The 23,085-nt window shown below is 39.6% G+C and overlaps 2 protein-coding genes across 5 annotated transcripts in view; both read left to right on the plus strand.

Annotated features, from left to right (window-relative positions):
• LOC126871186 (protein shuttle craft) overlaps positions 1-23,085 on the plus strand; it is a 223,773-nt gene that overhangs the window by 47,285 nt on the left and 153,403 nt on the right. The gene's annotated exons all lie outside the window — the stretch shown is intronic.
• The window catches only part of LOC126871183 (tyrosine-protein phosphatase 10D), a 54,135-nt gene that overhangs the window by 13,938 nt on the left and 17,112 nt on the right, over positions 1-23,085 (plus strand). For all 4 annotated transcript variants that reach the window (XM_050629674.1, XM_050629677.1, XM_050629675.1 and 1 more), the window contains exons 2-5: positions 19,704-19,950; positions 20,810-21,085; positions 21,205-21,411; positions 21,498-21,851. In XM_050629674.1, the coding sequence (XP_050485631.1) occupies positions 19,704-19,950; positions 20,810-21,085; positions 21,205-21,411; positions 21,498-21,851 (1,084 nt within the window). The remainder of the gene's footprint in view (positions 1-19,703; positions 19,951-20,809; positions 21,086-21,204; positions 21,412-21,497; positions 21,852-23,085) is intronic.

Here is a 23,085-nt window from a genome sequence, read left to right on the forward strand (position 1 = left end):
AAAATTTGATCTAGAAGGGTAAATACGATGGTGAACGTGACATCTTTTTCAAAGTCATGCGTTTCGAGATTTCAAGCTCATCGATGTTTTTTTAAACCGGGCTATACATATAGTCTTATCATGACGGCGTTATATCGTAGCTAAGGTTAAGACCGATTCAAAGATTTATTTATAATACCGTGATATCCACGTGACGTTGAATACGAGGAACTCGGAAACGTTTGATAATAGCTGCGAATAATTCGATGACTACGATAGGCAGATCGGGGAAGGAAAATTTATTTCAACAAACGTTCGAAACGATCATCGTCCACTTTGATTGTCCGCGTTTCCGTGAACGATCAACCCACGACTCTGTTCATGTAACTTGCAGTTTTAACGGGTTCTCGAATATTTTCAAACGTTGTAGAAATATCACGATAAACTGTTTGTTCGATTACGCTCCTCGCAAACAGACTGAAAGTTGTAAGATCGGGCAAACGCGCAGCCTATCGAATAACAGACCGATCCGACGTTCTCCGAGTTTCGAACATTTTGGTATCGAAGATCGCGTGCATATCATCTTGTTACGGACTTGTCTTAACCTCGGCTATATCTATATAATCTATATACGTAGGCACGACGATAACAGTATACAGGCTGCTATTTAAAGGCTTAAAAGAATCATCGAAAAATCATCATTCGAAATATCGAAAAATATGACTTTGAGGATAATTTCACGATTACTATCGTATTTGCGATGTTAATCGAATGCTATGTCAAATAATGCTCTTCCTCTGACATTTTTTGTCATGTACAGCTGTGTGCATACATACATACACGTACATGCATGTATACATATTAAGGCATCGGCAGTACCTAGGGACCTATACATACGTTCGTTAAATTATTCTTAATACCTCGAGACATTGCGCGTGTAAAGAGTTCTTTGAAGTATATTTCTTGGAATTATTTTCCTGCGATTAGCAAATAATATATATATACACACATATATATAGGAAAGTAGAAAAATGCAAGATAACATTGTGCAAACGCTTTTATTTATCGATTAACGAGTACCGTGAAATCGTAGAATATCGTTGGAATAAATGAAAGTTCAAGCACGAAGGATTACTAGGTGTTTCACGGTTTATCGACTAAAGGAAAGTTTCTTTAGCGAAAGTACCGTTCTGCGAGCCCCGTGGCGAATGAAATCGCCATTCGTTCGATCGGACAACGCCCATTTCGATCGTTTTTAAACACCAAGATATTGTTTATCGTTTTCGAATGTCGTTTCGCGTAGAAAATCGATGCTCGAGCGCCGAGCTGCTGCAAACTACTCTAGGTTATTCACGTATGCTGGTGCACGGTAACTAGGCTAAGTGAAAGTGAATAAAGCAACGATCGGCATAAACGCGATGCAAAGCGAATACCCGGGGTGCGGACGGACACGCGTTGAAGGGCAGAAAAAATCGTAGAATCTTCCTGAGTTTTACAGTATATCGAAACATTAGAACACTGTTGCCATTACGAGAGGATCAAAGTTGCGTTATAAACTACGGTAAATAATGTATATGGTACACGACAAAGTCGGTAGTCATTTTACTGTATAGTATATTATTCGTTAAACGTTATTTTTACACCATTTTAACGTTCTATTACAAACAGTAATGTTTGTAGCAGGATGTACATCAGCGGTGAAAATGTACGAGGTAAATGCGTCGTTTCAATTATTATAATTACCTGTCAGATCAAAGAAAGGTTATCTCAATAATTATTAAATATTCGGATAATCGTTCGCGCGGAAGTTCTTAACTCGATCGTGTATTTGGTTCGGCTTTCAGTTCGAAGATTTAAATATTTCGGCGAAATAATGGACGAAAAGTTATATTTCCAGACTACTTGACGATCGTAACATCGTTCTTTGAATATAAATTTTATTCGCAGTCATCGTAAACGTTTATACTTTCCTTTAATTTTGTTTCAACAAATCAGGCGCATATTTTCGATTTACTCGAAAATAACGTTAACAAATTTAATCCTCTCTTTTTAACTTCAATTGTACAAAATGAATAGACTTGGCGTTCTTTTATTTGCCACATTTAAGATAAATTTATCAGTTTAATTTATTAGTTATTATTACGGTTTTAATAGGATAAGCTTTAATAGGAAAGTGTAGATTTTGAACGAAGAAAACGATCCATGGTGGTCTGTAAAACAAGTAATAAAATAATAATTAACTCGAGACTATGAGATAGAACCGATAAAGTAAAGGCCATCTGTTTCAATTTGTTGGAACGAGTTGGACAAACTCGTACTGGATGGACAAACGAGTACTTCTTTCTGTTTTTCGCCGTTCGTACGTAATTAAATGACTCTAACGATTTTGATATATAAATTGATCTTTGGATCGATCGCGATAATTAACGATCGGAAACGTTCGTAATTCCGATACTTTTTGTACGAAAATGTTATAAAACTGGAAAATTTCTAATATTTCGCGTCGATGGTATTTCGAAAGGACCGCTTTCGTTAATTTTCCATCGAATCGGTGAAATCGAATGGCAAAGTGATATGGATCGAATGGAACGCAAACTGAAATGTTATTAAGCTTCGATTAATTACGTACGTGTTCTCTTATACGTATATAATGTTTATATAAAGTAAAACGTCCGTTGTATAAACGTAAATATGATCGATGTTAATATATTTTCTACTCTTTTAAACTTTAAAGCGCGCTGAATCTTAAGATCGCGCGAGAAATCTTTCAACGAGTAGATAGATCGATAGGATACGAAAGATACGAGCTTTTCGGATTCTTTCGAGTAAATAAGAAAAGATTGATCGCATGGAAGTGGTAGACGATTATGTGGAAGCAGAGGTATAATGGGACATCGTCCAGCTAGCGTTCTACTCGAAGAAAGATCACGTTAGAAACGTATAATAGCTCACTGGACCATATATACTTTCTCTCGGAGTAACTTGCTGCATCTCAGAGCAGATGTTTAGAGGAGAACTCTACAGGCTTCATACAGATTTCTCGAATCGTCATCGAATCGTGTGCAAATCGAGCCGTGGATAAATGTTTTCTCTCGCCTTTTTTCCCTCGAAACGTCGCGTAGATCAAGACGTTGCGTCAACTGTTATTCGCATATTCGTTTCTTCTTCCAACAGTATCGTTTCGATATTTTTTCACGAACGAGGACAGGTTGGTCGATGCAAAAGCGATTCCGCTCGTGTTCGCGAGCTAGCATGCGTATTGTTTGCGGTATTTTCGCTAGACGTGATGGGATTGAGAGAAAGCCGTGACATTATTGGCCCAGAATTCGGGGCTCATGACCGCGTGCTAATTTAAGTACTTGCTACGAGGACCCTGTCCGTCGAATGGATGGCAAATAACTGTGACGTATCGCGCTGTCGGCTTCAAATTGTGCGCGTTATACACGCTTACTGCTCGCTGCTCGCTGCTTACTGCTTACGATGTATTACGTCGCCGCGTGCACGTTTCGTTGGTCAATATACCGCGAAAGACTTCCGTCAGCACCATGTTTCTCATCGATATCGACCCGTCATCGAGCTAACAACAAAATTCTGTCTTTGAAAACATCTTGAGAAAACTTTTCATTGAAAATTCGTGCCGTCGTAAACGACGTTTATTCTCCGTTTGTTCTTCTTCGATATTTTATTCCTCTACTGTTTTGGATCTATCACGTTTCAATATCTACTTTCCCATCCAACGATGGATTTTTCGATAATGCGAACCATTTGTCGCTCGCAGGTAGCTTGATCCTCGTTGAAGTAAAAACATGCTCGTTCCCTCGATGGATCGATCTGATTTATCGTAAACGTTGTTCGGGGGCGGAATCACGTCTTTTCCTGCTCGTGCATGATATCATGATATGATACGAAGCTGGAATGCTTTGACAGACAACTGTATGACAATCTGTTTGTGACGCGTAGTAGTAAGATAATTACGAATAGACGCGAAAGGACCATGTGAAATATATATAATTCGTTACGCTCTTTCGATTTAATGCATTTATTAGCACTTTCGAGAAATTAGATGGCAATGTAAAATATCAAATAAGATAAAGGCGCAACACTCGTTGGTAGAGGTATGAATGCTGAAAAATGGGAGAAACTCTCGGAACGATATATTTGAAAATAAAACTTGAAACAAAATTATTCGAAAAGATATAAAAATCCCGTTAGTTTTCGTGATCATTGAGTAAACGTGTATTTAGTTGGAAGAATAATCATCGGGATTAAAGTTGATACAAAACGAAACAATTATAGTCGCGATCGTTTACGCTTTTACGATATTTACTCTACTTAATTTTGTTTTTCGATTCGTTTCCACGAGGCTTTGCTTTTATACGGTTATGCGTATAAAAGTAATCAGTTGCGCTCTCATAATTTTCTAATGGTTAGAGACATTGTCTCTAAAGTAAATGAGAAAAATAGCGACGCGAAGATTAGAAAGATAAATAAATAGATAAACGAAATATGTAGGTCATGCTTTGACGTAAAACTCGATTGTAATTTTCTTTGATACTTTGCGGAATATTATTATTTTTATAGATATTTTACAGATATTGGCAGTTGAATGATTATCGGTAGATGAAAATTATTATCAAGGTCGTTATTTCGCTATTTATCGTATTCGTTGTTTGCGGTTATTACTAAACTGTAAATTCTTACGAAAAATGTTCTGTTTGTCAACGCAAGATAAAATATAAAATAAAATCGAACGTACAACGTGCGATAAACGAACGAAGCACGCGTGCCGAATCATTCGGTGAACGTTTGGTAGGGAAACGGTTAATGTTTTAAAAGAGTCGTACAACGAGTGCTCTGATTTAGCCTGGCACGTTATCGGCTCGGAATTGTAACGATATCGAGATGGCCGTATTACGAGTAATGAGCGTGCACGTGACAAGCAATCAGTTTGCATTTAGTACGACGACAACGCGTGTACGCTATGCTCTTTATTCGTTGGTTCGCGTGTCGTGTAAAAGTTTTGCAACCTGCCAGTTGGATAGCGATGCAGAAATTCACGCGTATGCGCGCTCCACGTTCGTCGTTTATCGTGGAACGTTAAATACGCTTTGTTTTCGTATGTAATTCGATCGATACGTTACCGTATCCGAATGAATAAAAATTGCGTTTTTACAAAATTGCATGTTAAATTCTTCTTAACTGTACGTACGTATAAGTATCGTTATCGTATCATAAGTAGAACGATTTTTCATTGAATTCTTTATATTCGTATTCTCTCTCTCTCTCTCTCTCTCTCTATCTCTTTGATTACTATTACGGAAAGGCAGAGCTTTAAATCGTCATATCTGTCGTTTAGAAATCTTAGGAAATTATCGAAAGAAAAAGAAAGGACAAGTTTTTCGTTATCGTTTTATATTCTACTTGCTCGCAATTATCGTGTTTACAATGTCGGCAATAGTACGACAACTAAGGTTGCAGAACTCTTCTCAGTATGACCTTATATCGTTGATCGTTATTACTCTATTATCATTATTATCGATTATTATCATCTTCGTCATCGAGGTCGTTATTATCGTAGCTAGCTAGGATTTTGTTGGCGATTATAGCAACAGGACCGTTGTAATTCGGCAGAATTTTTTACTCTTCCTTCCTTGAAACGTAAGAATCGATCGTCGCTACAAAGAGATGGTGATAATGCAACGGAGGAAATGCTGGCCGTAAGTGGAGCTCGGCGAAGCACCGGAACTTGGGTTGGACAGAGAATAGCGGTGCTGGAAAACGCGTGCAAGGGCAAGTGCAGAGGCAAGTGTGCAGAGGCTGCGTGTGGTTGGCCGTGGTCGCTCGTCGCTCTGCTACGTGTGTCTTGCATCCGGATGTGAGCTCGGAGTACATCCTGGTCTAGCCAGAGAGGATGCGGCCGCGTGCACAACGAAAATAGAGCAGACGGGAGAAATAAACGAGCAAACTACTCGACGCATCGCGTCGTACCGGGACCTCGCGCGTATCGCGTTGTCACGAGATCGAGCTACTCACATGCCACACGAATATCTTTCGAGGAAAAGAAACGCGCGATCTCGAAAGAAACTTGAACGGCGCGAAGCAAAATTTTAATCGACCGAAAAACCTTATATTTGGTGTTTCATATTTCTTTTATAAGATAGAGCTACGATTAAGTAAATTCCAACTATTGGCCTGTTTCATAAGTAATTGGTTTTCACGTACTGGACAAAAATCACCACATCTTTTTTATCTTTTTCCTCGAGTCCCCCAATCAAGTTGCCCATTTGAATTTCATGAAATTTCGACGCTAACGATTTCCATTGTTTCGAACTTAACGCACCAGATAACCCAACAGTGGATTATCGTACAAATAAATTCGAAGTAATTTTTTGTCATTTATTCTCGCTGCGATTGCGTAAAGTAAATGGTAAACCGCATTCTTTGTTCCGCCTATGCTTACACTCTCGTTCACGGGTCAATCGGGACATCTGCTAGTTTCGTATGGAACGTAGTAAACGGACCTAGATGGTGGAAGGAAAGATTTATCGATTGAGACTATGTGTTTGCGCGCCAACGATCCAAAATACGTGGTAAAGATATCGAAGAGTGAAAATAACGAACAACGAATTCAGGCCTACATCTTGAAGCGCGCAGTGAAAGTGCGCGCACACACGCGAGAATATTTGCGCATGTTTCGTTCGTCCTTCGATCCAAGTACCACGACCAAGGAAAATTTTAACCGATTAGTTACGAAATTCAGAGAAATTTTCCAAAATTTGAATCTGACTCCTGCAATCTCTACTTTACTCTACTTTACTCTCTATCTTTTGAAACGTCTACAAAGCTAACAATTTCGAGTGACACGTTTTAAAGAGTACGTACAATTCCTATGTGAGATATTTGTTGGTTAATGATTCTACGTCAAATAATTTAAGCGATATAAATCGAGTTTAAGCGACTGAAATAATTTAAACAAAATCGATGATGATCGTTTCGTTTGATCGCGAAAATTAGAAATCCAGCGCCCAATGAGATGCATCCTAGTTGTTCCAAGTGGATGATAAAAGAGTCGTTTAAACGTGTAGACATGAGAACGCAGACGTGAGAAAAAGGAACGATCAAAAGATCTCTCGTTCGGATCACCAGTCGGCTACTTTTCTTTTACACCCTGTGACATCAGAATTCTGGGATCCTTTTGACGCACGTGGTGCATCATTTGCATTTTTATCGCTCGCCATTCGATATCTACTTTTGTACGCGGAATACCCGCGCGAGTGAAAAAAATTGGACGATTTTCTAATTGGAGATTTTTAAGAAGCGGTCGTCGATCTGAACGATAAACGCGGAACGCGTTTGCCTTTGCCAAGTAGACAAATGCGATGAAAAGCGTTGTAGAGACGTTTGATTCGATTTCATTGGAGCGTATGCGATATCGAGCACGAAAAGAATACTCGACGGGTATTAAAAATAATAAAACCCGTCGAAAATAATATCAATATCGATATAATAGTTGGACAAATAAACAAAATATTTCCAAATATTTTTAGAATTTAAATTTCTTCGCCATCCAAGTTCATTTTCTACGAATTTCTACGGCCTTCGCTGTAGAACGATCCTCGAAACTCATTACCTGCTTATAATACTTTGCCACGAACGTCCCCAGATTTGCATACAATGTTTCGACTTATCGTAATGCAAACTGACGGATTTCGTTTCTCTCGTTCTTTGTATAAATTAACTTGCCTCGGATTATCGTTGTACAAATGCTGTATTTTTCAACTTTTATTTACAGCGTTTCGTCGGCGTAATTTTTCACTTTAAAAACTGCGAACTTCTTTGGTGATCACGGTAGGTGGTTGCATCCTGTTCCTGTTCCTGGAAATTCGAAACGCTTTGACAACGCAACGTGCAACTTCGGTCGAACATCGGTCCTTTACCGCTTGGCCATTCCTTCGATGGTGTCGTAGATCGTGCGATAGAAACCTTCGTTCATTTGATTACCCGTTTCATTCGCATTTCAATCTAATACACGTCAGTCTATCGATGTGTTGACTTTCGTGTCTCAGCTTTAATCTTTTTTCTACACTATCGTAATTTAATGCCTACGTTTCTCTCTACGATGCATTGGCACTTGTACGATCGGTACTCTTTCCAGTCCAGGAAGGTTAAGACATCGTTGTTCGACGTTTCTGGTCGTCTGTGCGCGTTCCTTTGTCACGAACAGCTTGCTCGGTTCTCAAGGGGACTGCCTTTCACTAATCTGCATCTGACGTGTCGGCAGACGATTTTTGTTTTTAAAGCCACGACGTTTAACGTCAAACGTCAAGCGTAAAATTGTCAAACGGAAAAGGGTAAATTTCAACGCACCGCGTAAGATTTCTCGTCGCGTACGAGAGAGAAAAGGCGTTTCGATCGTTGGTGTTTGCGTGGATTAAAAGTGTTTTACGATTGGTCGAAGAACCGTTCTCCGCCGCCTCCGCTCTTTCGAAAGTGCGTGTGTGTGTGTGTGTGTGCGTATGTCCGCAAAGTTCCGTTACGCTGCGCATAATTGCGCGAGTCCAACTCAGACATCTAGAAACGCGTTTTGCGTGGGTACAATAGCTAGAACCATCGAGCTAACTATGTAGCTAGCGATATCGAATCTAACGACGTCTATCGGAAGAGTTGTCAGGGAACGCGAGTACCTTGCACGGCAATCTCTTGAAACGGATACTTGCACGTTCAGGTGAAAATCGTATTGGCGTTTCTTATTTGGCACGTGTACGACGAGAGATGGAGAGAAGTTTGCAGGAAAGGTTGAAACTTTGCATGGAAACTTTTGAAAGAAGACAGCTGAACGTTAAGATTTAATATTATTTCCTCTTAGATATGTACGTTTTCGATAAATACACGCAGATAGAATAGACGATGGAATATGCAGTGAATTTTTCAATTTTCACGCTTGGTCCTCTCAAATATAATAATACTAATAATAACGGCTTTCGCCTATTCCAATCTCCTGTTTTTCCTATTTCTACCATATTCTATTTTACTTATTTCCTACTCTACCGTATATGCTCTAAACATTCTTTAAGTCTGATGATGATGATGATGTTGATGTTGATGTTGATGTTGATGTTGATGATGAGGTCGATGATGTTGATGTCGATGATGTCGATGATTATGATGATGATGATGATGATGATGTTGATGTTGATGTTGATGTTGATGTTGATGTTGATGTTGATGTTGATGGTGATGTTGATGTTGATGTTGATGATGAGGTCGATGATGTTGATGTCGATGATGTCGATGATTATGATGATGATGATGATGATGATGTTGATGTTGATGGTGGTGTTGATGTCGATGTTGTTGTTGATGTTGATGTTGATGTTGATGTTGATGTTGATGTTGATGTTGATGTCGATGTTTCTACTTGCTATTCTCTCTAAAAAAATGTCGATAAATGCAAGTTGCTTAGAAACTACAATTACATATGAAAAATATGATGTTGCTGCAACTACGAATATCTTGCGATCTTAGGATCTTACGAATAACCGAAATATCGTTGTTTGGAAATCAATTACGTTGCATGCTCGTAGGGGCGATTACGTAAATCTTTAATTACGCACAGCCAAAAGTTACAGGAGTGCGCGCGCGCGCTCACGCACATACCGTCAAAGTGGAACGCGCAGTGTACCAAACGCGTTTGGAAACCGTTTGCTTCTTGCATCGCGTTGCTCCTTTTCCGATTAATTATGTCACGGTTTCGTCACGGTTTCTATTTTTCGCTCAAGTAAATCGCTTTCGTCTCGCGAATCGACGTGAATTCTGCTTTTTCTTTTCTCTTTTATAACGTACTTGCTCATTGTACAGCGATGTGTAAATAATTTCTAACGATAATAATTCGATATTTGGTTAAACGAGAAAATTTTGATCGAATAACGCTTGGTGGGAAGAAAATAACGATACCGTGTGTACGAAACATTTATGACGATCGATCGCCGTTCTTGAATTTCTGTTCTTTTATTCAAACGTATATGAATAAGATCGTTATACGATATATGATAATTTCTAGTTAATTTATCAAAACGATAGATTACTTTTTATTTCGATAAGACGAGCGAACCTCGCAAACTATATATTTCCTATATATTTTTCATCGAGTTTTAAAGGAAATTCTCTATTTTCACCGTGTTAATCAACGCCTACTTAGCGAAATATCTAAATCTTGCCTGACCTTCCTCTTCCACGACTCACAAACGGCTTGAGAGCTTTCGTTCGAAACGCTGTTACTGGCATACACCCCATCGTTCCGATAAATATCCAAACACTTTGATGTATCTCGCCACGAAATGTAAACTCTGCCGCCGTGCATAATAATTAATTAATAATAAATAAAATATCACAAGCGATGGAATAAAGTGATTCGTGGAACGAAAAGATGATAAATTGGAAGAAACAATAAACTAAATAAAATAAATGCTATTAATAAATGGTTTTTTATGTAATCAACAGGTAATAAATTTGAATTATCGATCAAACGTACGATGTATGTCCATGTAAAGTCTATTTCACATACCACGTACGTACTATTTCTTACAGCGTTTAAAGAAAAATCTTCTTTATCGATGATTTGAAAATTACACGATCTCGAGATAAAGAGTTTCCCACGCAACAAGGTACCAAGGCATTGCGATTTTATTATTACGAAGCTACGAAGCTTGCAAAATAGTGGCCGTTTGAAATGGCTGCAGATCCTTCTTATTCGTAATTTCGTTATTAAATGAATACATTATGAACGGCTATCGTGCCGAGCTGTATAATTAAAAACTAGAAATCGATTCGCACAATAATAATAATAATACGGTAACGTTAATAACTCAAAGGATAGGCAAATTATCAGTTATCTAAAATTTAAAGCTTCGACTCTGTTTGAAAAATAACAGACGATGTGGAAAAAGCGACTAATAACACGAATAAATGGAGGTTTCCCGCAGTTTTAGCTGGATCGTTTCTCTTTTGTTCTTTCTCTTTTTCCTGTTTCCTCTCTGGAGAATTCATCGATTGCGTAAAACGTCGTATTACACAAGTTAGCAGAAACGTATCGAGCATCTGGTAAACAGGAAGTCGGATCGTTAAGCACACGCAGATCTTATCCGACGATTACCGGTTGGATTCAGCTATTGTCAGGATATTGCATCGTCGGATTAGATCGTTTCGCGGAAGGATGGTCGTTGCTGGCAGTTTCGCGGATAGTCTTTTGTGCATTAAATTGATCGAAGCTGTGATTTCCTTTTATTTGCGAGTGTTGCGATTTTGGTTACCTGGAATCGCTATGTTATTACCTTTACATATGCCTGTACGGTACAACGATACAATCTTAAGAAACTTTGACTTAAAGATAATTGTACAGATAATAATTTTATACAGGTGCATGCAGCTCCTTCCACGCAGAAGGACAGAACTCTCCTTCGTAATATTTTATCGCGGAGATACGGATTATTTTAATTATTTTACTTATTATTTAAGTTATCGTGGATATGTGAATTTTCATTTTAACTTTGGTCCCAATTTTGCTGGAAATTTCAGCGTATTACGCTTATTATGTACTCAAGTGATTTACCGTAAAAATAATTTATCGTTTTTAACAAGAACGATTATCGTTATCTAACTCTCTACACATAAACTATTGTACCTGTCGTTACCTAGTTTCGATGCTTTTAATCTCAAAGCACTTGAATTATTCGTATTTTGTACATATGGTAGTTTCGTTTATTTTTGTTTATTTGTTTATTTTATTTAGCTATATATAAACGTTAACGTTTACTTTTTCTATCGACTATTTTCGTTAACTGAATCGTTAAATTAATAATACAGATACATCGACTTTTTTAGTTGGGTCGATCGTAATTCGAATATAGTTTATCTTTGAAACAAACGAAACAACACCCAAAGAAATCTCTAAGCGTGTCTAAGAAAAGGAATAGTTACATTCTATGTTCGAGAGACTCGCAATTAAGCAATGAAACGGTGATACCTAGTAATACTATTTAAGAAAAGCGGTTAATCTGTTACGTTTCTTATTCCTACGATCGGTCAGCAGAAATTATTTCTTTTATGCTTTTATGCTTTTATGCGCACACACCTATACACAGTGTTTTATAGTTGGTAAGTTAATAATAGAAATTTCATAATAGAAATACATGCTTGAAATTCCAAATGTTTCTTGTTTGAGATACCTTATCGAATATACTGTAGCATTTTAGTCGTTTAACGTACGTATATTCCACGAGTTAAGTGACAAATTACAGTGAACGAGCTACGTTATCTCATTTTGTTTGATTTCTATGTTAGCTGCACCATTCGTATGACAAGAACGTTTACGACACGTATTTAAAAATTATACCTATTGCTTAATAACCAACATTTGTGACAGGGGCATTTACGTGAAAAATAAATAAAGAAAAATTTTTAAAGCTTCATTTATATTTCTTTGTTATTATTTCTTCCTTTATCTAGATTCTACGATTATGTAATATTTAAAGAGATATTTATAGCGCTGTGATAAACCATTTTCCTCGAAGCAAGACATTTTTTTTTATGTTTCGGATTCGCGTACCGATCCCTTGTCGAATATCTTTTATTTCGAATTATTTTCATACGTATTTTATACTTTAAAACGATATATTTTATCTGTACTTTCCGATATTCTACTTTTCTATCGCGTATATATCTTATTTTCCTGCATATTTCTTAATGGTTCAACCAAATTTATAAAATAAAAAAGAGATACACTTTTAAATGTATATAATTTGATATATTTCGGAATAAAGATAATAGCCGAATCAAAGTAACTCTTCGTATTTTCCCTTCGTCGAATTCATAAGGTTCGTAACAGATTCGTAACGGATTCGCAGCAAATTCGTAACACGGCTATGACCAATGAACATATCGATAGTACCAAGGAGCGTTTGTCACGGAAAACGCGCGTGACAACGATCTTAATGATTATTTGGGATCGCCATCCAATCCGTTAGAAATGTTAACCTTTTTACGATTTTTACGATTAAGATTTTAATGGGCGATTTTTGTCAATTTTCACGAGCCACTACGTTCTATATCGTTTAAAATCCGGAAAAATGCACAAAATTTTTCCGTGTCGAAGGCGATTTTTTTTTCAAAAGTGATCTTTCAAAAGTTAGAAGAAGGAAAGAAAAAAAAGGGTGTGCAGATTCGCGTCTGGATCACGAAGATCTCCGACAGGAATAGCCCAGCGAAGATCGCAAAATTATAGACAGTGACTTTCTTTTTCTTTCTTTTCTTTCCTTTTTTTTTTCTTTTTTGTCCTTTCGACGAGAAAAGAAGGAGGGACAATCGAATTCGTCGCGTACACTTTTTCCATTCGATTAGTAAAATTTTCACGGAGGTAAGGACTTTCTCTCTGAAATTCGATTCAAAGGGACCGTGCTGCTCGTTTTTCTCGAGAATGTTTGTCTTTGACAAACCCAAGACCTTTCGGTTTACGCCATTAGGTATTCCACGCAGGAACGCCACGTATAGTTTATTTAGAGATTCGGGACTCATCCGTGAACGAAAAACCGGAGCGGAACAAAACGAATATACACGGAATTCCTGTAACGGCGACGAATATATACGAACGGCGTGAAACTAGAATCTAAGCGAATTAGAGTATATCGGTAGAATTTGCTTAATTAAAATATCGACGATCGTTCGGAATCGTAGCAGCCTCGCCGATCGTCGATGATTTTCCGATACGTTGCAGAGATCCACGTTTCGAACATTTTTTTCCTCTTATAACGTGTAACTGCCTCGTTTTCGCCTTAGCTTTCGAGATACATGTTCGAAAAACACTGTCGGCCTTGTTTTATCCAAACGACGCGAATTATAAACGGAATTCGGCGTAGCGATATCGACGGTTTTTCGCGAATATCTGGCAACCTAAGGCCGAGCGGCGGGGTTATACGTATAGGAAAAACTTGCCACCGAATCGTGCCTCCGACAACGTATTCGAGAGTCATCGAAATCGAACAATTCCCACTGACAGAAGTGGATGTGGTGCGATTTTTCATTCGAGTCGTAAAATAAATCCGTGCATCGATTGCGCAACGTGGATCGGCGAGCGTGACCTTCCTTCGGCCAAACGACGTACGTATGTACATACCTGTAACTTACGTAACTCGTTAACGATATATAGAAACGATATATACGCGAAGCGTTGTTACGAGTACGTCGCTTGCTGCCTGCGGCCGTACGCGTAAATGAGAAGAAAACGCGTTGTACTTGGGCCACGTGTTTGCGATCGAAAGCGTGTAAGTCGAACGGCGACAAAAACCGCAAGCGATTCGGCCGCGACAGACTTGCCCATGGCGCAGACATTCTTCTTCGCTGGTCGTGGACATTGAAAGCGAACACGGAGAAAGCGCACGTACATTCTACATACGTTAAAAGTAAACGGGCCTTGATAGATTGTTTCATCTCGTTCGTTCTCACGATTTCTTATCTCCGCTGTTTCTATCAAATATTTCATGCTATATAATATAAGCTATAACTTGTTTCGATAGTTTCAAGAATATGTAGCAAGGAATTTCTTAGTTCCTCGCTGTCCTTTGATGGAACAAGATTAATTTACGTCAGTTTTATGTGGAAACGTTGTTAAACTCGGAAGGAAGAGAACTTTGATCACACCACTGCTCCACGAGGATTATTTGCGCTTGAGTTTACAGGTGCTATTCCACGTTATTGGAACTTGCGTCAAAGTCTGGAGAACTAGTTGGTGCGAGTTAAGAGCTAATCGTTCGAAGCAGGCGTTATTGCGCGCCTTGGTATTGTTTTCACGATAATATGTACCGCGAAAATATCCTACGCTATAGAGAGATAGATCATACGTAGGTGGAATACAGGAAAACGCCAGACGGCGGATTTTGCAAAGAAAGAGAAATAATTGATAAGTAAAAGGAATCTAACGGAAAAATGTTGCAGGGGAGGGTGAAGAATTTCTATTTCGACGACAGTGTAATGTACGTTACCTGCCTCGCGAGAGCACTACGCGCACGCGAGCTTCTTGATCCTGACTTCTTCAATGGGTGAATTGTTGGAAAACGTGAAACGATTTTGTGAATAATTCTCTCGACGTTATATGTATGTATGTATGTATGTATGTATGTATGTATACGTGTAAGATGCTGTCAGGGATACAGTATTTTTTCCTGAAAGTCAGGAAACGTCCGCGTTTCAACGTTTAATTTCGAAAGTGAAAGTTTTGATTTTAGCTTTGTAATAAAACGTAGAATTGGAAATTTTTCGCAGAAATTGGTTGCAGGAAATTGTATGCACGAATTTACGGACCACTTTGGTTGACCACAAAATTGAAAAATGGCAAATCAAGGACGATTACGCAAAATAGGAACATTCTGTTTAGATATCGATCGAAATATATCAAAGGAGATTGGGGAAAACAGTCGGAATCAACGATAATCGAAGCTTACAAATAAGAAATAGAAATAAAGGGCTATCGTAAACTATAACGGTATCCTATAAACGTCGATCGTCGATGTCAACAGAGATCTACGAGGATTCTTGCAGAGGTATTCTCACGTTTTTATGTCTCGTACGAGTCACGAGTCAGAATCAGAATCAGAATCAGAATCAGAATCAATGATATTCAGTACCAATCGTGGTGGCGATACTTACGCCTAACGGAATACGAACGTGAATTCTCGTGGTATTTTTAGTACTCGCCGACTGGTGAACTGGCAGCTAACGTATAGATTGTTGCACCCCTGCTCCATTATGATTTATCTCGTTAAACGGCACGACGAACGCGTTTCTATTTACGCCGAGTCGTCGCATCGAGCTCGATCGCGAGTTGCGACCACAGTCTATCTATCCGTCTCTTTTTCTGCGCAGGACAAGATAGACAGTGTACGAGCTGCTTTGGAATTTCGCGCGACACATCGCATCGGTATACACGTAACGTTCGCTGCACCATCTAATTCGCGTACTCCAGCGTGTTCCGTGTTCGAGGCATTCGTGCGCGTTAGACACCACTCGCCAACGCAGAATAAACGACTCGCGGTTTTTTTAACCAATCAAACGAATCGGAGACTGGCGGAGAAAAGAAAATTCCAGTAGATCGTCGAGAACGTAATTTATCTTTTTCACTGGTACCGTTCCATCGATATTGGGAAAATCGAGCAGCTGGTAACGAAGACGATCTCGGTGAAACTTTTAACGCTTTTTACATACTAACGTATTCCGCTAACCAGAGAAGAGGCTTATAACACGATCGAATTGTTGGTAGGAAAAACGCGTACAACTTCGTCTTAAGCGTTGTAACTCGATACGTTCGTTAAACACCGAAACATCCCTCTCATTTACCTCTTAGAATTCAGCAATTTACATACGCACAAGATGTCGCGCGTTGATTCGTACAGTTAGTATTCGTTAAGCACGACACGAGTCACGCGCGCTACGTCACGTTTGCTTGCGATTCTAAATCGATACAGGGTCGTCTAAATTCCTAATGTAATCGCGACAAGTGTCGTTGCATCGCGACGAGTGAACCGATACACGTAAAAAGAATGCCTTTCTTCTGTCCGCTTTCGAAAGTGTCGAGACAACCGATGGCTACGTCGTAGCGGTAGTTTTCGCATTAAACGAGCTTCACGTTTAATTTTACTGTATGAGAGTATAGTACCTAATAAATTTCCCTAGCCTAGGTTCCCAAACCTAGTAAACAGATCGACAAAGAGAGATTTTTTTTTATACCAAATTTGAAGTAGGTGCATTCGCTTTTCTATATAAGATTTGGATGAAACTTATGGAGTTTGATGGTGATGAAAAGATTTGGAGTTTATGCGTACTCGATAATTTCCATTTCATCCGACGGTGTATCGTGGATTAATCGCAAGTTGCGTCGGTTGTTTGGAGGGAGAATGAAAATATTTTACTTTTCGAGGATTTAACGCGATACGAATTCATCAACGTTGATCTTAGATATTGAGATTAATCGTATTGTACATCTTAATTTTTGCTCGATCGAGCATCCGTTCGATATTTCATTTTACTAGAGTTTAATGCCATATTCGTTCGAGAAGGCCGTATACGCTCGACGATATGTTTGACGAGGTGGCGAGATCTGATCAATTTCGTTCACGGGCACGTTATTTATCGATTATCGTTACGATGAAATATTTAAGTTAAATTTACAATATCATTACGTTTAGACCCGTTTCTCTTTCTAAAAACCAGAGATTGACATCTGATTTATCAAATGGTAACGCGACGATGTACGTTGAAATAATTATTACGCATGACTATTGTGATATTGTGATCGCGTGTTACATAAAGCGAAATCGTAGCATTTCTGTGTCGCGATATTGCGTATCTGGATCATGATACAGAGACACCCGTCCAGACGAGGCCACCAGTCAATGGCAAAGAGGCATAAACCTTTGTGGTATTTATAGTATACATTTATAGTATCATAGTGAACGCTCATATTCTTTGCTATTGGATAAGTTATACAGCAGAAGTCTGATTATTATCCGAGTTTCATTCTATTCATAGCAGGACGACCCCGGATAGCCGAGGCCATTCCAAGAATCGAATCGTGCTATCGAAATCTCGTTAACGAAAGAATCGAATATACACATGTGCTTATATACACATGTATAAGTATTTTTATATTTTCCTTTAATTCGACTCTTAAAATTCGACTTTCTTCAAATTCGACTCTGAAAGGTCTAGAAATAATGCTGGAAATCTTTGGATCGATCGGAGCCATCGGATAATAATTTGATCGAACCGAGATGAGAGGACCGGTGATAGCTAAATCTACGTTGGCGTCGCGTTTCAACGACGAGCACCCATAATCGGCGGCAACGTGCGCGCGTAAAATAATTCCCGGCAAATTCCGCTCCAACCCTGTCCGAATGAAATTCTCCGTCGGTTTCCCACGCGCGTATATACACGCACACATACACACACGTATATACAGACGCCATATGCCCTTGTACATCCCGATTCATAAGTATCAGCTCGTTTGCGAAAAATTTGGTGAAACCAGAGTATCAGGGCAGTTATAAAAAATTGTACAATCGTTTGAAAATGTACAGTGTACGTTGTATTTGCTATAGCATTTCGTACTTTAAAACTAGAACTAGAAACTAGCAACTAGAAAAATTTCGTACTACGGGAAGAATAAAACGATTAAAAGTCCTTTAAATAGGCTTAAAAGTATTGCGAAATATCATCGTGGCCTACCGATAGGATACCGATGCAATAAATAGGCGATACAATAAGATCTAAAATGTTTTACGTACATACTCTGAGTATATCGATGAAAAATGTCTATAGGCGCGCAAATACTTCCACAAAGTATCGCACCGTGTATATTTTCTAACTGTGTATACATTTTCTTTTCGCTTTTTTCCCCATTGATTTCAAATTTTACCGACATGATACGAAATGTTTTACATCGCGCGTTGTTATACTTTGCGTAATGCACTCGTAAAAGTTTTCTGTGGTAGATGTTGAAACGTTTTCGCGAGCCACTTGTACCAACGCGTGGCTGGTTTCGTTTAAAGTGGTAAATCTTCTTTTATGGTATTTATGAACGGGACTGTACATATGGCACGACCCAGCGATGGGTTATTTCGCTGTTCTTCGTACAATTAGGAATTCTTGTCGTCGTTCGCGACGACGCGACGCGCGCCCAAGCGCCAGATGAAAAGCGCTACGACGAGGAAAAGGGAGCGCGCGAGCTGGCGGATTCTGTGGGAAACGGAGAGGCGAAGCGAAGGAGGGATCGATATGTAGCGACCCGAACGTCGCGACCGGATCTAGGAAAAGCGGCTCGAGGCTTGCACGCGCGTCATCGTCGCGACGGAGAAAATTTTTCGAAATTGGTAAAGAGGAACTTGGAAAACTTGTTGCGCGAATAGGCGATAGTTTATCAGAAGAGGCTGAATAAAGAGAAACAGGGAAGAGACGGAGCATGTTGTCGGAGTCGGTGAATTCCAATAATCTGGAAAATTGAAATTACCGATATGGTTGAGAATGTTGCGTTAATACTGTTCGAACGATGACGAGAACTTGAACGGTAGAGCGTCGAAGACGAGTCGATAGAGCGAGAGAGACAAGATGAAGAAGAATCTCGATTGCTTGTCGCATGCAAACTCGTACGTCAAACGATAAACTCAGGACCTATCCTACCATGAAATTTTCGGCTTTTCGTGGTATATAAGGTTACGAAAATCTCAATCCAATAGCCAAACGACGCTGTAAGAGTTGCTCGAACGATCGAATTGCTCGCTGTGACGTTGAAATGCGGTACAGTTTCCTTTCGTTCCTTCGCTGAAACGGAGGTACCAATGACAGATAGAACGGTCGAATTGATGTCATTTTTTTTCTATATATTATTCGCTGTCCGCTGCAAGCTGTCGCGTTACGGTTGAGTAACGGCATTGTAAATTTGCGGTGCGCCTCTTTCCCACGTTTGTCTCACCGCTTCCGGCATACCGTCAACACTGTACAGTATACACTGTACATTGTGAGTACGTAGCAGCGATAGCACTCTATCGGAATTCATAGTTACGAGCAAATTACCACCCGATATTACCGATTTTTCTTATTTATAGTAATCTTCGACTTTTCATTTTCTCGGGCGTTCCTACAAATACATAGCGTTGTCAAAGGTGTTAATCGGTTCTTTTTAGGTCACGTATTCGGCGGATCTCGCAATTGAGATACCAGGAAACTTGAGTCAAGGCGGTTCCTGGTATCGTTTAGACTACAGTCCTGCCGTTGGTTATCCGCCACCAAATACCACCATAGCCGCTACCGACATCGGCGATGTGATCAAATTCAAGGACGGACTTCCTGGCACTAGATACGAATTTTGGTTATACTATAGCAATAGCACGCTTCACGATTGGCTGACATGGACTGCGTCGATAACTACAGGTACCGTAAATTTTACTCGCGATACGTGTTTCAGACGAAACCCATCGTTCGAGTTATTCGGAAACCAGGCGGAATCTACTTTCGCTGAAACCGCTGAAAACTCATCTTCTCCCTGACTTCCATGACTTTGAAGTACATCATAGAAATCGACGTAACGAACAACTTGTTCCTATATTAATCTATATTATCTATATATAATCCTATACATAAAATCGTCGGTTGGAATTAACTGTCGGTATCGCTATAGTAAATTCCGCAAAACGCAAACATTTTTCCTCCCTTCTTATTCGCTTCTCTCTCTCTCTCTCTCTCTCTCTCTCTCTCTCTCTTTCTCCCTATGCTACGTCTCTATGCTTCCCCCGGGATTCCATCTTTCTCCGCTGTTTTTTTTTCTTTTCTCTTTAATTTACTTTATTCTATTAAAATTCCCCCGTCCGTCAACTCCTTCTCCGTGTGCTTTTTCTCACTTTTCCTTCCTTACTCTTTCTTCCGATTCACCCAAAAACCTGATAAAATGTTTCCTCCAATTCGTAATTGTAAAGTATTTGTATAATCTAATTTAATTCGATCCAATCTGATCTGATCTAACATAATGTAACGATAATCAGTCGATACGGCGTAAACATTTTTCAATACTTGAAATTAGTCTATAAAGTTGTCAAGCAGGCGATATCTAAATAGACGTTGCATCGAAAGTATCGCGAGATATTAATTAAAACTCCTAACGAGATCGACTTTTGATCACGTTCTTACTTTGCTCTCTGCTCGGTTTTGCAAATTACTCGCGACAACCGGACAGGGCAGCGGGTATCGAATGAAAATGAATAGGTCTTTTTGTTGAGAAACGTTTGTTTCGCAGCCCCGGATCCGCCATCGAACCTCACGGTCTCGGTGCGAAATGGAAAGACGGCGATAGTTTATTGGGCGCCACCAGCCCAAGGCAATTATTCCGGTTTTCGGTTAAGGGTGCAAAGTTTCAGCGACACCGGAAATCCAAAAACCAGCGTCATTCCTGCGGACGCGGTTCCCTATGTGCTGCGCGATCTCATCCCTGGGGCTACGTATTCTCTTCAGCTTTTCACCGTATTAGACACCAAAGAAAGCGTGGCGTACACCAGCAGGAATTTCACCACTAGTGAGTCGATCGAATTACACGCGCGCTTCGCTACGCTTCCGCTCCGCGAGATTACAAATTATTTCGATTACAAACCAATCAACGACAGTATAGATAGCACGTGTCTTTTATTCTTATAGAACCCAATACACCGGGCAAGTTTATCGTGTGGTTTAGGAACGAGACGACTTTGCTAGTCCTCTGGCAACCGCCCTATCCTGCTGGCATTTACACCCATTACAAAGTTAGTATAGATCCCGCTGATGCCATAGAATCCGTTCTTTACGTGGAGAAAGAAGGAGAACCTCCTGGGCCTGCACAGGCTGCTTTCAAAGGACTCGTCCCTGGTAAGATATTTATTCAAATAATTTAACGTAGAGCGAAGAAAATTTTGTAACTCGTCGTTTTGATGTCCTATTTCTGGTCACCGCAGGCAGAGCTTACAATATCTCCGTTCAAACGGTGTCAGAGGACGAAACCTCCGCTCCCACGACTGCTCAGTATCGAACGGTGCCATTACGTCCCCTCAACGTTACGTTCGACAAGTCTTCCATAACGTCCACTTCCTTTCGCGTTTTCTGGAATCGGCCCGAAGGAAACTCCGAATTTGACAAGTATCAGATATCTTTGGGAGGTAACAGAAGACTAGCGCCGGTTACCAGGAACAGAGACGACGAGAGCAAATGGGAATTCAAAGATTTAGAGCCGGGCAAAACTTACCAGGTGGTTGTGAAGACAGTCTCGGGAAAGGTTACCAGTTGGCCAGCTAACGGAGACGTTACTTTAAGTAAGTTTTCCTACTTTCTACTTCGTTGTCAACGACTTTCTTTCTACTTTGTTTCTATTTCATCTTTTCCCAATCCACTGTGTAGATATATAGATGTACAGAGTGTATACATGTACGTGTACAGTCGGCGTTCGAGTGGCAAATAATTTATAAGTATCGCTTGAAAATTAAGATACGTTTTGCTAGTGACAAAAGTTATTCAACTTCTTGGTATCGAACGACGTCTTTGGCGTTGTTATTAGATCGTGAATGTCTTTTAAGAATTAGTATACGCTATGAGTAAAACGAGCAACGATAATATTTACTCTCGCTAAATATCGCGGCTTATTATTATATAGTAAATAATCAACTTTGTAAAGTATAAAAAAGGGTAAAGTTTTGCGGTAAATATCCTGTAACTTTCATCTACATTTTCCGATTTCTTTTTAATTCTAACGATACGAACGCGATAGTCGTATTATGTGATACGCTGTAGAAATTGTTTATATAACACGCATGATACACTTGGCGAATGCGTTTCTCTAAGCGTTGAAATATTTTTCCGAGTCATTATATATTTTGTTACGTTAGATCGAGCGCGTCGGACGTGTTTGTGCGTGCGTCGTGTAAAATACGTAGGCGACGATGCACGGTGTCGAGTCGGTGAAACAGCTTAGGGGCGGCTACAGACGGGTCGACTAAGTGGTCGACCGACGAAAAATTTTAACAAGTCGCTTTGCGCGGATGCAAATTTGCTCAACTGATGATCGATTGGCGAAAAGTTGAACTCGGTCCACCCGTTTGTAGTCGTCCTTGTGCGATCTATCATAAATAAAACGCTATAAAACGTCGTTACAGCGCTGATATGCAATTACGGTTGAAAATAATTTTGTTCGTGGGTGAGGAGATATAGTCTAATTTCCACGTATCCGTACGGACCTTCTCGTAGGACCGTTTTAACTTTCTGGGGGCTCGATATCAAAGGCAAAGGAGAAGAAATTAACGAGATGTATATTGTAATTTTGAAGTGAATTATAACGCGAGTAAATACTGAAAAAATTGGTTGCTTGCAGGTAAAGCATGTGTACAGGATCGAACGACGACTCGATGAAATTTCTATTATTTAGTGAGCGTCTAGCGTAGAGTTTATACCAACTTGCTCTCTCGGTTACCAATCCTCGTGTATTTCGTTGCCGCGCAAATGCATTGTCTCGTTGCTGTCAATAATAATCATCGTACGCGGTGTTCTGAAAAA

Source organism: Bombus huntii, chromosome 11 (genome assembly GCF_024542735.1).
Source record: "Bombus huntii isolate Logan2020A chromosome 11, iyBomHunt1.1, whole genome shotgun sequence".
Lineage (NCBI taxonomy): Eukaryota > Metazoa > Arthropoda > Insecta > Hymenoptera > Apidae > Bombus > Bombus huntii.